Source organism: Oryx dammah, unplaced genomic scaffold, assembly GCF_014754425.2.
Source record: "Oryx dammah isolate SB20612 unplaced genomic scaffold, SCBI_Odam_1.1 HiC_scaffold_26, whole genome shotgun sequence".
In the NCBI taxonomy this organism is placed as follows: domain Eukaryota; kingdom Metazoa; phylum Chordata; class Mammalia; order Artiodactyla; family Bovidae; genus Oryx; species Oryx dammah.
Genome location: NW_024070210.1, coordinates 24,390,382 through 24,405,981, shown reverse-complemented (window position 1 = coordinate 24,405,981; position 15,600 = coordinate 24,390,382). Strand labels below are relative to the sequence as shown.

General features: G+C 39.5%; 1 protein-coding gene across 5 annotated transcripts in view; it reads left to right on the top strand.

Annotated features, from left to right (window-relative positions):
- Positions 1–9,065: 9,065 nt before the first annotated feature.
- The window catches only part of GPHN (gephyrin), a 547,122-nt gene continuing 540,587 nt past the window's right edge, over positions 9,066–15,600 (top strand). For all 5 annotated transcript variants that reach the window (XM_040226253.1, XM_040226252.1, XM_040226254.1 and 2 more), the window contains exon 1: positions 9,066–9,605. In XM_040226253.1, coding sequence (XP_040082187.1) covers positions 9,542–9,605 — 64 coding nt within the window. In that variant the 5' untranslated portion in view covers positions 9,066–9,541. The remainder of the gene's footprint in view (positions 9,606–15,600) is intronic.

Genomic DNA, 15,600 nt, shown 5'->3' with positions numbered 1-15,600 from the left:
GCCTGGAGAATTCCATGGACTGCGTAGAGTCACAAAGAATAAAAGAAGTATAAATCTCCATCACTTTTCAGAAGATACTGAAGTTCAGATATGTTGAAAGAGTGTTCAAGGCCCACAGTTAATTGAGGCTATTAACAGTTAAGCTAATTACCAGAGCCTGGTATTATTACTGCCAATTCCAACTTAACTCCTATCTTTTCTCTCTTGACCACAAAAATAAGAGGCTCTTCAGTTCTATCAACTGAAAGTGAAAGTCACTCAGTTCTGTTCGACTCTTTGCAACCCCATGGACTATATAGTCCATGGAATTCTCCAGGCCAGAATAATGGAGTGGGTAGCTTTTCCTTTCTCCAGGGGATCTTCCCGACCCAGGAGAATCCTCTTGCAATGCAGGAAACCCCGGTTCAACTCCTGGGTCCGGAAGATCCTCTGGAGAAAGGGATAGGCTACCCACCCCAGTACTCCTCGTGGCTCAGCTAGTAAAGAAATCACCGTTACAGTCCACGGGGTCTATACAGTCCATGGGGTTGCAAAGGGTTGGACACGACTGAGCGACTTTCACTTCCACTTTTTCTATCAACTGAGTTAGCTGAGTATATAATCTATATTCTGTTTCAAGAAAGCCACCTCTCTTCTCCTTTGGACCCTCTGTACTTTAGCAGTCCTGAAAGATTTTCCAAGCCAATTGGGTTACACAGAGCAATAAGAACAAAAACCAGGAATATAAAATCTGATTGAACCACTGAGTACCTTTGATAAGTCATTTAATCTCAAGGTCTTAGATTCCCATTTTAAAAGTTGAATTAAAAGAACACCATTCAAATGTTTTAAAATCATGTTTTTTGTCTGTTTGTTTTTACCATGAAATGAGTTTGGATGAGTATATGACCTTCCCCCCACCAACACCTTTTTTTCCTGTTAACCAAAGCATGAAGTAAACAATTCACTTGCTAACAGAGATGTATAACTTCTTAACAAATGAAACCATTTGCTATCGCTAAACTATTGAAATCGTATGTTCATTATTATTAGGCTTATCGCTTTTACCTCAATGCTCCAAATCTTTCAGTTTCTTCAAAACTCAGAACTGAAACGTTATAGCCTTTTTTTCTACTGTCTTCAAGACTTCACATTGGATTTTGACTTTCACTTGTATGGCAGTGCAGTGTTATCAATTAGATTGGCTGGCTATGCCTGGGTATCTGCATTTTGGTAAGTTCAAAATATGGATCTCAGCTTTGTGGGTACAAATTTATTTGGTCAACTTACCCAACAGATCAAAAACTCATTCAAGATACCCAACATCCCAAGAAAAACACTGATAAATCCAATATTGGATATTCATGGTGGCTCAGATGATAAAGAATCTGGTTGTAATGCAGGAGACCCAGGTTTGATCCCTGAGTTGGGAAGATCCCCTGGAGAAGGGAATGGCTACCCACTCCAGTATTCTTGCCTGGAGAATTCCGTGGACAGAGAAGCCTGGAGGGCTATCCCCTGGAGTAGGCTACAGTCTATGGGCCACAAAGGGTCTGACAAAACTGAGCGACTTTCACTAGTTTAAATCACAAAGAGGGCTATACTTCCTAATATGGTTGAAATATGCCTATATTTAGGGCATTCCCACCTCAGAATCAAATTGTTAGGGAAACTGAATTAGTAATCAGAAAATATTGATGGCACTGAAACATTAACACTTTTATTTATATTCATAATATTCCAGTTATGCTTCTCGGAGAATAAAACTCCTGATACTCTTGACTGTACTTAGGAGATATGTTCCCATTTTAAGTTCAGCTGAGGAAAACTCTATCCCCATCAGCAAAATGCTTAATAACCATAATCTTGGGTAGTACTATTTTTGTGGCTTATCTCATTTCTTCTGCCTTGACAATCTACCTATTCAAAGAATATTTGCTAACATTTCACCCTCAAAAGTTGCCTTTTTGCAATGACCACAAAGTGATTAGTAATGTTTGTCACACTTCTTTCCTAAATGAAATAAGGTCGGCAACAGTCTGCAATTTTCATCTTTAGTCCAGAATTGCAGTCACCAGAGAGGGTAAGTGATAGTATGCAACATTTCACCATACACTATTCAATCCAGGTAGAAAAATTCAGTTTTAGCATTGTTTGTGTGAACTCTGGCCACGTGGGTTGTGTCTCCTTTTATAAACAGAGGCTTCTGCAAGCTGTTACAAGCCAAGGCAAAATTTTAACAGCCCCACTGGTACCTTGGGAGGAGCCTGCATTGCTAGCAATTCCAAGTCCCTACTGCTTCATGTGTTCTGAATTTAGTCATCAAATATTAGGAAATGGGAAGAAAACAAGATTCTGTGTTGAAAAGTGATACTTGCTCTGCACCCAATCAATCCCACAGCAGGAGATACACAGGCAGATAAATATGAAATGTAATTATTACATGGTAAAATGAGATTTTTCAGGACAACTGAAAAATCCATCATTTCTGCTTCCTCCACCAATTCATTTATGCTTGCTAACATTTCAAATTCTACTTAAGGTTCATTTTAAGCTAAAATACTGTACAAACATTCCTATCAACCATATTTCCTCCAATTATTACTCCAATTATTAGCTTGGGAGAAAATGAAGCTTCTTAGGTTAACAAAATTATTTTTTTGTTGCTTTACAGAGACAAAACTATTTTGCTAGGGCAGTTGGGCTCTGATTACATTGAAACCAATTAATAATAATTTAAGAAATTCACGATAAATTTGATTTTTTTAAAGCTCACTTAAACTCAATCCATGTTGGTGGTTAGCTTTGGGACTACTTTTTCTTTACTTATGTATTATTGTTGTTCAGTCACTAAGTCATGTCTGACTCTTTGCTACCCCATGGACTGCAGCATGCCAATCTTCCCTGTCCTTCACTCTCTCCGAGTTTGCTCAGACTCATGTCCATTGAATGAGTGATGCCATCCACCCATCTTATTCTCTGTCACCTTCTTCTCTTCCTGCCCTCAATCTTTCCCAGCATCAGGGTCTTTTCCAGAGTCGACTCTTCACATCAGGTGACCAAATTGGAGCTTCAGCTTCAGCACTAGTCCTTCTAATGAATATTCAGGACTGATTTTCTTTTGGATTGATTGGTTTGATCTCCTTGCTTCCCAATGGACTCTCAAGAGTCTTCTCTAGCACCACAGTTTGAAAGCATCAATTCTCCAGCATTCAGCCTTCTTTATGGTTCAACTCTCACATCCATACATGACTACTGGAAAAACCATAGCTTTGACTCTACAGATCTTTGTTGGCAAAGTTGTGTCTGCTTTTTAATATGCTGTCTGGTTTGTTACAACTTTTCTTTCAAGGAGCAAGCGTGTTTTAATTTCATGGCTGCAGTCACCATCCACAGTGATTTTGAAGCCCAAGAAAAGAAAATCTGTCAGTGTTTCCACTTTTTTCCCACCTATTTGCCATGATTCACTTTTTGGAATGCTGAGTTTTAAGCCAGCTTTTTCACTCTCCTCTTTCACCTTCATCAAGAGGTTCTTTAATTCTTCTTCACTTTCTGCCATTACAGTGGTATCACCTGCATATCTGAGGTTGTTGATATTTTCCCTGGCAATCTTGATTCCAGCTTGTGCTTCATCCAGCCTGGCATTTTGCATGATGTACTCTGCATAAAAGTTAAGTAAGCAAGGTGACAATATACAGCCTCGACATACTCCCTTCCCAATTTTGAACCAGTCTGTTGCTACATGTCCAGTGTTGCCTCTTGACCTGCCTTCAGGTTTCTCAGGAGATAAGGTCGTTTGGTATTCCTATCTTTTTAAGAATTTTCCACATTTTGTTGTGATCCACACAGTCAGAGTCTTTAGCATAGTCAATGAAACTGAAGTAGATATTTTTCTGGGATTCCCTTGCTTTCTCTTGATCCAAGGGATGTCAGCAATTTGATCTCTGGTTCCTCTGCATTTTCTAAATCTACCTTGTACATCTGGGATTTCTTGGTTCATGTACTACTGAAGCCTATCTTAAAGGATTTTGAGCATTACCTTGCTAGCACGTGAAATGTGTGCTTGTGTATACCAGATCCTAAAAATGGAAAGCCTTGTAGATAGAGCCCTTCTATGAAATCAAATAGTTTCTGGACACTTAATGTTACTTTTCCATTTAACAAATCCCATTCTCCGTTCCCCTATCTAATAATTCCTTCCTTTTCTAGCAAATACTGTTCTCCTCCCTTTTCATCTACACTTTCTTTGAATTGAGGGAGAAAAACCACTGCTTTCTTTAGAAATAAAAACGTGTTTCTGGTTTCCTCCTTTTATCAGGTAAGCAGCCATGTAAATAAGTAGTGACCTTGCACATTTGTAAATTGGCAGGACACACAGGGAAGAGCTTCTCTATCTTCTGAATATTAACATGAAAAATTGTGGGTTGTATCAAAGGTATAAATTAGAGTCCTCATTAAAGATTAAAATCTATAGTAATGATAGAGAACAATAAGAGGTTTTGTGAGTGTGTGGTTATGCATTTACTTTCTCAACAGTTCTGCTAATTCAGATACTTAAATGGAAGTACAGAACTTTTCAAGTTTTTATCGCCAGAAATAATTTTAATTCTCAGCTGATATCTTAGTTTAAGTCCTTTCTGACTAACCTATCAAGGCACTAACCTAGCGTATGGTTTCCAGAGCCATCCTCCCTTGATCTTAGTCCTTTTGGTAGCAGTTCAACTGATGCTGATCCTCTGGGTGAGTACATTACTGAAGCCTAACTAATGAGAAGATGCTATTCCCTTTGCCTTAGTGTTCTGGGATGGAGCCATGACCTTAACCTGTGGTTTCTAAGACTTTGACCTCAGGACCTCTTTACACTCTTAAAAATTATTGAGGACTCCAAAGAACTTCTGTTTAAGTAGGTTATACCTACTGATATTTACTATATTAAAATTTTAACATATATGAATATACAGACATCGTTCATTATCTATCAGAGTGATGATGTCACTACACATCATGTAACCTCTGGAAAATTCTACTGCATCTAGTGAGAAAGAAAGAGGGGAAAGACACATAATGGCTTACTGCTAGTATGAAAATACTTTTGACTTTGTAGACCTTCTGAAAAAGTCTTGGAATCTCCAGGTGTCCCTTGATATTCTCAACAACTGCTGATAAAAATTATAACCTACAGAAGCCAATGCATGTCTGAACTTCCTAAGCACATGAGCCAATGCTTTTTAGCTTAAACTACAGTCAGTCACTTGCAAGCAAAAACATTCTCATACATTTGAATTCCCAGTTAGGAACCTCAGAGGAAGAGAATAAGGTGGGGGAAAAGTACAAAGGACTGTGGCACAAAATTATTCATCTGGGCAGCAGAAATATAATATGAAGCCCAAGGAAGGAAAGGTTCCAATTTATTTTAATAAACATGGCAGACATTGGAAAACACTGTCCTAGTTGTTCCCAAATAACTGTCATCAAACTCCATGAGAAATTGAGGTTTCTCAGCTTCACTTCACTAAAAGATAACCAGGGCACCAGAACTGAAATCAAAATGTCAGTTTCATTAGTGTGTGTGTGCTCAGTCGTATCTAGCTCTTTACAGCCCCATGGACTGTAGGCCACCAGGCTCCTCTGTCCATGGAATTTTCCAGGCAAGAATGCTGGAGCGGGCTGCCATTTCTTACTCCAGGGGATATTCCTGACCTACGGATCAAAACAGCGTCTTCTGCGTTGGCAGGTGGATTCTTTACCACTGTGCCACATAGGACTGAATAAATTTTTCATTAGACTTTGGAAATTCCTAATTTAGAAAACTACTTCTGGGGAAAAAGCATTAAGCTATTTAGGTCAAATATTAAAAATTTCCCCATTATTCTCTATTCTATAGAGCTGTATTTTCTCTAAAAATGTGTCTAATTTCTAAGTCTAAGCTTTGAAAGAAACTTTGGAACGTTCTTTTCTAATAGGCTGAATTTCTGATTTGTAGGATTACACAGTAATTTCATTTACCACTGCCTGTACTAGACTAAACAGTGTCCCCTCAAATTTCACATCCACACAGAACCTTGGAATGTGACCTGTGTGGAAATAGGGTTTTTGGAGATGTGATTAGTTAAAATGAGGTCATACTGGATTAATATGGGCCCTAAATCCAATGAGTGGTATCCTTATGATGGGCAAATAAAAATACACATAGGGAAGAAGGCCATGCAAAGACAAAGACTGGCTGATGCAACTGTAAGCCAAGGAATGCGGAGGACTGTAGGTTACCACCGAAAGCCAGAAAGAGGCGAGGGAAGAACTCTCTAGAGCCTTTAGAAGGAGCATGGCTTTGCCAACACCTTGACTTTATATTTCTGGCCTCCAGAACCACAAGAGAACAAATTTCTGTTGTTTTAAGGCACTGGGTTTGTGGTACTTAGTTATGGCAGCCCTAGGAACTAATACATTGCCTAATTCAGTCAGTCAAAAATTCATTTGAACTCCATCACACTTCCTTTGAAGAATACACTATGTTAAAACCAGCCAGAATTTCACCTTACATTCATAGTTTTTTAAAAAATTGTGCTAAAAACACATAACAAAATTTACCATTTTAATCAGTTTAAAGTGTACAAAGCAGTGGAATTAAGTATATTCAAAATGTTGCTTGCACCCATTTGTAATCCACTCAGTTGTGGCTATTAGACAATCAGGAAAGAGGCAAGAGTAGAATAAGACTTAGCAGAAAAATAATCCATTACCAAATTTGTTCCTGTTTACATCTAGTGCTAATGAGGAGAGTCTAACCCTAGAAAAACCAGTAAATTTTTGCCTTATTAATTACATTGAAAGTGTGACTAACCAGAGGAAAACTAAAGTCCTAGGAGGGCTAAATGTAAATACACCATTACTAAAAAAACTCAACTTTTCTTCATTTAGTAATTCATTTTTACTGATTCATAACTTTTATAATGAAAATCATTATAACAGCCAAATATTTACCCATCTTTTATGTTCATTCTCATTGTAAACTCTTAATTTTCAGTATTAAAATATCAGGAATGGAGAGACTAAATCCCTGGGCATTTCTAATTCTTTAGGTACAAACCTTTAACTTTTTTACTTTCTCTCCTCTCCCACCCCCTGCCTCTATATGTTCCTGAGACATTTATCAAGGATTGGAAATACTACTCTCTTTCTACTTTCCAGAAAGCCTTTATTGTAAACTTGATTCCATGATGAATTCTGAAGAAATGTCACATGGAGTTAAGAAGCATGTGCATACCCAATATTCATTCAATAACCAGCAGTAAAAGAAAAAATCACATTAGACAGTAAAGTCGCTGGACTTTTCCTGTGTAAATTTTGTTGTGTGCATAAATTTTTTTTACAGATTCCTAAATTCAGCAGAAATGAATACATTTGAGGAAAATTGTTGAAAGACAAGCATCTATTATAATTGTCCAGTTTTATTCTAACATTACTTTTCAACAATTTTAGTAGTTTTAACAAACCTCCATATACTTTAAAAGGCTTAATTCATTTTCACCCTTCCCAATTAAATTTTAATGAATTTCACCATCACTTTTATAGATAAAGTCTCGTTTTCTGTTATTTGTGAAACAAAATTGCCAGTTTCTTTCCATGAATAATAACAGAATACTCTAAATTGGAAGGGTGCTTATCTACCAATTTATTTAAAGGATATTGAAAATGGCCCCGATTTATTTAAGGTTGCAGAATCTATAGTGGGCAGAATTAGAATTTCTCTAAAAATACAAGATATTTTAAAATCATTTCAGACTATGGAGCCTTAGAGGGAATAAAGATAGAAAGGTAAAGTAACCAACTATTTGCTTATCTTTGTTTGAAATAAAGTAAACATACTTCCCATATATACCTCTCATTTAAACTGGTTCAGAATCCACAAGCTCCCAGGCTCTATGGTGACAGATTATTATAGGAAGTGGGATCATGATATGGCTTCATTTTTAAATCCTGTCAAAAATACTAGCAATACATACTCAAGTAATTTTGCTAATTAATTTTATTCTACCTCAATTCCACCCATCTCTATGTACTCCCATTATTTAAAATGAAATACGTAACAATATGAATCTTCAGTTAGAGATTAGTCCACGTTCTAGTTGGCATAATAAAACGCATATAACCATAGAGATGTTCATTGTGTACAAATGATAATTATACTTTTTGGGGGACATATTTCATTTTTTATGCTTCCCAGTTTTACTATAGTTGAGAACAAAAATTATACATATATGGGTGTACATGTTTTATTCAGAAGTTGAAAGGGCTAGAAAGAACTAAGAAACCAATGTGAAATAGCCACAGGTGATTAATAACACTTCATGAAAGACACATGAAGATAAGTGTCAACAAAAGCTATTTTCATGGTAATTTCACATCCCACAAATACTGAAATGAAAATTGCCACCACCGGGGTTCTATTTCCAGTTTTGCGATTGTAGCTCAGGTGGGAAAAACATTCTCTAATCTCATTGTCTAAGATTGGTGTTTTTCAACTAAAAGCAGAGCCTCTAGCGAAGAAGCCTGATGCCACAAAACCATGGGACAGCGTGGGGAGCAGAAGCCTGTTATTTCTGCCGCAGGCTCCTAAGCTTCGGGAGTGAGTATCCTCCTGTAGGTACAGCCTTGGAGTTGGGAAATCCTCCGGCAGGTCGAGTCGACTAAAAAAGCAAGCGGGAAGATGAGGCTGGATGGGATACCTCCTCCCTCGCTCACCGCGGGCTGTCACAGTAATTGGGGGTTGTGCCACTCACGCAGGTTTCTAAGGCACCTCCAGGCTCCCTGGAGCCCTCTCTCTTCTCCTTCGGGAGAGCGGGCTCCGTCGCCCCAAGAGCCGGCCGGAGTCGCTGACAAACGACCAGGAGCCGGGCTCGGCAGGGGATTGCTTCTGTCTGGGGCTCGGCGGAACCTGCGTTCGTGTCTCGCGCGCACTCGCTCCGCGTTCTCCTAGCCAATCCGGCGCTACTCGCGCGCCCAGGAGCGTTCCCCGGTCCAGTTTGGGCTGGGCCGGCTCCTTCCCGCTCCCAGCGCTTCGCAACCGAGCGCTCACTCCTCCCCTCACTCTCCACGAGTTCCACGATTCGCGGTGTAGCTCCGCCCCTGGCCCGAGTCCACCCCCGCAATCTCGGGAGCTTGTGCTCTCCTTTCCCCTCAGTCTCCTGCCGACTAGCCGCGCTGGGTCTCGCGCTCCGCAGAGCGGCACGAGTCTCTGCCGCCTCGCTCTTACGCCTCCGCGCGGTCTCCCTGGGCAGCCACCGCGTTCCCCCCCGGCAGCTCTTCGCCTGCGACCCGAAGTCGGGGTCCCGCGCCCTGACTCCGCCCCCCCATCCCCCCGCGGACTCGCGCGCTCGGGGCCCGGCCTCTCACTCGCGTAGGCCGCGGAGCACTCGGCCGCCTCCCCCTCCTTCCCTGCTCGGCTCGCTCTCCCCGGGCGCTCTCGCTCTCGCGCTCTCCAAAGCGAGCGCGCTCCCGGCCCGCGCGCTCCGGGCTCTGGTTTCTCCCGGCTCCTGTCAGTGCGGTGACTGCGCTGGGAAACATGGCGACCGAGGGAATGATCCTCACTAACCACGACCACCAAATCCGGGTTGGAGTCCTCACAGGTAACCGAGGGAGGAGGTCCAGGACCGCCGCGGCCGCTGTCCCCGGCTTGCCTCAGGCTTCTTGCCTGTGATGACCCTTCTCTGCGGCCTCGGGAGAAGGGAAGGCAGAGGAAGGGGACGGGGTTGGGGGGGCGGACGTTTTTACAACCGCTGAGAGGTGCTCGGAGGTTGGGGTGTTCCCGCGGGGTCCCCCGGGAGCTGGGGCCGATCCCGTGGATGTCAGGCCCCAGTGCCTTCGCAGCCGAAGTCCTGGGCCCCTGGGGACCGAGGGGCCGGTGCGGCGGGCGCTGCGGGGCTCCTGGCAGGCGACGGGATCCCGGCTCCGCAGTCTGAAGCATGCCGCTCTCGGCTGGCCCGCGCGCTCCCTCGGCTACTGCCTGTCCCAGAGAGGGGGGAAATCCCTTTTCCACCCCCTCCCTCTTTTCCCTTCCCCCTACTTGGGCGGCCCCGCGCTGCTCTAGCAGTGCTTTCGCGGGGCACCGGCCACAGTCGACATGGGTGTTCTTTAGGCGAAACTCTGCTCGGTCTCAGGCTGCCCCTCGCGAGCCGGGAATCCCCTTTGCCACCCATGGGACACCCTTCGTTCCCCACCCCGAGAGGTGGGGATCGGCTTGCGCCCGGACCTCGGAAAGTGTTTGCATTCTGCCTTTCCAAGTGGAGGGCCCTCTGCCCGCCTCTTCGTTTTCTTAGAGGGAAGGCTGTAGCCTGCGACTGGAGATCCAGCCTTTCTACTTGAGAGGGAAGGATTCCCCTACTCGGGCTCTTCTGTCCCCCTCCCTTGTGGGACCTCCCCCCACCCTCCCGAGGCTTGTGAGGAGCGCACTTTTCCCGGGTCGCGTTTCCCTCCCTCGCGGAAGCCGTGTGTGCTCTGCATGTCTGATTCCGTTGCGTTGTATTTGGGTAATATCCCTCAGTTCGGCGACAGGCAGTTGCTGCAGGGCATGACTTCTGAGATGAATAGCAAACCGATTTGTAGGGGTTTCTGCTGTGGTTCTGTAGTTGGTAAGGTTTCTGTGTAATTGAGTGGCGAGGTGGGGGTTAAAGAACTATATTTGGAACCTGAGAGCTTAGTTCGGAGGGAAGGAAATCCAAGACTTACTGATTTTGGAAAAAGAAGCGATGTAGACGGGAATCCTCGTGTTCTTCCCCCCTCTCCTTACCCCCGCCCCACCACACACACACACACACACACACACACACTTTTTTTTCCCTTGTCAAATTCTGACAGGTTGAGACGGAGCTCGAGAAGGGACTAAATTGAATGAGACTTGCTTTATTATTATTATTAGGCAGAGAAAAATCTCTGTTGATAAGATAAAGAATGCAAAGCTTAATTTGGCTGCTGAGTTTTATGAAGATACTCACGGTGCCCCTTGTTCCCTTTTAACTAACTGGGTCGTCTTTCTCTGATATTGTTTCCAGATGTTAATAGTAGTTTATTGAATTTTCCTAATTGAAAGCCCCCGCGATAGTGAAACTAGTCTGAATCTGTTGCAGGGAAGGGAAACCACCCCCCACCCCCACTGTTAGAAGATGCGCTGTTCGCTTCTTTTGGTGCTGAAGCTCTTGCTTTGTGTGAAGATTCAGTTGTAACTCAGCAATCTTGGCGTTGACATTGCTGGTATTTAGAGTCTTTTTGCGGGGTGTAAAATTGTATACCGTATATCAGCCCTCAGCTCTCACTTTAGAATTTAAAATTAATAAGAGTAGTGAGAGTAAAGCTTAATAGAAACCAAAGTGTGTCAACTGTTCACGGAAATGAAAGGTCATAAATGTTTTCAAGTTAAACCATAGAGATTTTTTTTTTAAAACTTTTTTTTATTGTTTATTTAAGCTTTCTCTGATACTTTTATTTAGTGAATCAGCTTACCTGAGTAAAGTGACTTAGTAGATAGCTGTTGTACAGAATGCTTTGAAAGGTGCAGCCCTTATCTGTGTCTCTGCACTCCAATAGGGATGACATTGATATGCAAACAAATAAACATTGTGTGTAATTACTGTGCTAAAATTGTCTAAATAAATTACTTGTGTGATTGAAAGCTAAATGTAAAAGGTATTCGTTACTCAGATTGATTAGGAGCAAATGTGATTACTTAAAGAGAGAATTTGTTATGTTTCTCAGTGGTAAGAGGAAACTGACATTTTTAAGGGGAGTTGAAAGTCAGTTCAGTGGCAGCCTTATAAATGAATATGTTGCTGAGGTTGAGGCTCTTGAGCAGAATTAAAATGTAATGCAAAGGCCCTGGAATGCCTAGGTAGGATAGGTAGGTGGCACAAGCAGAATATCAATGAGAGAAGATAACTTTGGCAGTGGAATTAAAGACAATAGATTGTCCAACTATCTCATGAAAATGAAGTACAGTAGTTTAGGGGGAATTCTAGGGTCAGGAATAAGGATATAGCTGAAGGAGTGAAAAGGAAGGTGCACATTTGGGAGAAATGGTAACAGAGGACAGTAGGATTTGGTGATAAAATGGATATTTGAAGTCAGAAATAATTCAGAGAGATTTTTACTTAAAATTATTGAAACAAATATTGTCTGCTATGTTAGAGTCCGGAAACATGGAGAAGAATCAGAGCAACAGCACCAGCTCTGTTTGTGAATAGTGGATTTTACTATGAATAGCTTAATATTTATGATCTTAACATTCCACATACAATGAAAACCTACAAAAATAAAACCATTTTGCACAATTTTGTCTTGTATAACTTCCAAGTATTGCAATTTTACTATGTAAAATTATTCTTTACTGAACTTAAGCAGATACTATGGTTTCATACTTAAGAAAATTGAATTGAGGCCACATTTGAAACCATGTTTCTTGAGTCATAATTTGTGGCTCTCTTATTAAAGGTGGAGGGCTTGTTTTATAAAATATCCTCTTCGTGTTTCATAATAGTGATTTTAAGTAATTTATCTAAGTCTGTTTTAGAGAGGTTTTACATATTTTAGAGGAAATACACACATTTTACAATATGTTAGTATTTTGGTGAATTGTGTTGTCATTTCTGAAATCTTTAATTGACTTCTTTGTGACATCTTTGATAATCTCTTGAAAGATAATTTTTGTACCATTTTGAAACTTTTCATTTTCTAGATGTTTTTGTAATCCTGTCTCAGCTATAAATTTGGAAAATACGGTACGCAGCTATTGAAACTTATCAAATCGATTAACTGTTAGAATTTTGAAAGAATATAGTAGGAAAATATTTAGCAAAGGCATTTCTTTTTTGTATTACTATCTTGAATCATTCAGAACTTGGAAATCAGTATGATAATTAATGTAACACGGATATTTTAGTTACATTAATTTTTTGGTCAGGAAAAAGGGAACATTTACATAGGTTATCATGGAAACATTTTATGTTGAAGATTATTGTCCATCTGCAAAAACAGTATCTTTATTAGTAACTTTTTATGTTGATTTGTTAGAAATGAAAGTTATATGATCTTTAGTAGTCTGAGATCTAGTTTATAATATATTAATTTCTAATAGTCTCTAAGACTAAAGACAATGTGATGATGAATAACATGAGGCAAGTAAACAAGTATCTGTTGCTTTGAGACTAGAAGTGAGATGTAGGACAGATGTAAGAATTTTTCTTTTTTCTTTTATTTTTTTTACAACTTCAGTAGTGATTATACTTACAGTCAGTCTTAAGAATTACACAGCAGGTTCACTATATCAAATGTGTCACTTTTCACCTTTTTTTCCCCCTATTTCTGAAGAAGCTGTTTATTAAGGAAGTAGACTACTACCTCTATAAGCTCCATGGAAACATCAGGAAAATAGAGTACATGTATGTTTGTGATACAGGAATAGATTATGCTCCATTGGTTGTTTAATATCCTATTAGCTAGCCACTGCTGATGTTTGGTATACCAGAGCACTTAGCTAAAGATAATAATCCATTACCTAAATTTTCACTGATAGTGACATGGATGAGAAAAAGAGGCAAATATTTAGGAAAGGGCATTTTAAAATCATGGTTTTGCTCTAATAATATACATTTTATTGAACTAAGTTGTAGATTTGTAATCAGTAAGAGATATTAGACATATATAAGACTAGATAATAGAGATTAGATGAAAGACTAATTGTAAACTAGAAACTAAAATATTAGTAACATTTAGGGAGTATTTCAGTCATTTATAACTAAAATCAACGTATTAAAAAAACAAATTCTAAGCCAAGGATTTAATAATCATATGACTCTGGAATTGTTCAGTCATTTATTTCATTTCATTCCTCATGCCTATCTTTATATATTATGTGTGTGGTTCTTATTTTCTGAAAAGCCCACTTACTGATAAAGATATATAAATATATCTTTTGAGAATAAATGCTGTCATTAAGTAAGGCAAATCACTATAGCAAACAAAACCTGTATCCTACAAAATGGAATTGTGTGTACTGTCAAGCATACCAATATTGATCTATATGACTGTTATTAAATAGAAGCTTATTTCTCAAACTAGGTCATTCCTTCATGAATTTCTGATTGGAAGCAATGTATTAGTGCTTAAGAAATCATTACATTAGATACCGTTGAATACATTTAATACTATTACCTTTGATCAAAGACTTTATAAACTAGTAGTACACAAACTTAGTTAAGAGTTTTAACTGTATTAAAGATACTTATGATTATTTGACTTTAACTGGGGTGTGTGGTGGAGAATCAGCAGCCTGTTATTGGGGAGGAAATGATGAATGAATCTGTTTTTCTCTTACTGGTGATAGATTCCTGGTTAAGGTGAATGGGGTGCTTTTTGAAATAGTGAGTAAAATAGATAAAGTTTATACTTGGCAATTGTAAATAAGATTGAAAAACTAAGCTTATTTGGAATTTGAGATGTTAAAATAAGGAAATCCTGAGAAAGAAAATAGTGAAACCACAAGGGATATGTTCCTTCACATCTAGGCAGAGAAGAAAAACAGATTATTTAACTTGTTTAAAAGTAATTGGATCTATTGTTAATATGAATAGCATGCAACCTTACTTAATTTTTGAGTGACCTCTGGGAAGAGCGAATGTCTAATGAGTTATTGTGATGTAGAGATTCCATCCAGGTGGTTTAATGAGTTTATAAGTGAATTTGTACTTAATCAGTTTAAACTGAGTATGTAGAACTGCTTGAAGATGTTGTAATTAAACGACTGCAATAACTTTTACAATAGTTTTGCCAGTAAGTATACATTTTGAAAAAACGGAGTTAAATTTACTATGCTTTAAAAAAATGTCCTCATTTGAAAAATAAAGGAGCAAGGAAATGTGAAAGGAGCATTACACAATTTGTGCCATTTCTCCAAGTTGGGATACATGACATTGAACACGGATACTCTAGTGATTCTAAGCACTAGAATCTAAGCTATGGAAACAAACATAATAATTCCTGAAATATTGATTTCCTGAAATATCAATGTTTAGATCAAAATTGATCTAAAATATCAATTTTAGAATGTAGTATTTAAAGCATTTTAATACTACAGTAAGCATGAGTAAATCAGGCATGAATGTACAATTTTGAAGGAGCTTTTAGATAAAATTAAACTTCAAAGAAATTTCAAGTGAACCTATTACATAACTCCAGACCTCATGTTCTTCTGTTGTTGGTGCCTTGGTGAGGAAAAATTAAGGAGCGCGGGGCCATAGCAAGAACTCTGGAAGACTCATTATCTAATGCTAGTCTGGCCAGTGAAGTTCTGTAACTCTCTCAGCTTTTCTCACTATTAACATGAAGGAGGCTCTTATGGCAATATGTGTTTCTATCCTTTAGTATCCTGACTAGCTGGAAAGAGAAATGTTGGATAGCAGGCTTAGTTTTTTGTTTTTGTCTTTTTAATGGGAATCATTATGGGGGAGGGGTAGATTATACATTGAAAATACAAGAGAATAAGAAATGGAAGAAAGATGAAAAATTTAAGTGATTACATTGTCAGTATAAGCCTAAGGGAAAATATTTAGATTTTTTTTCATTTAGAAGTTTTTG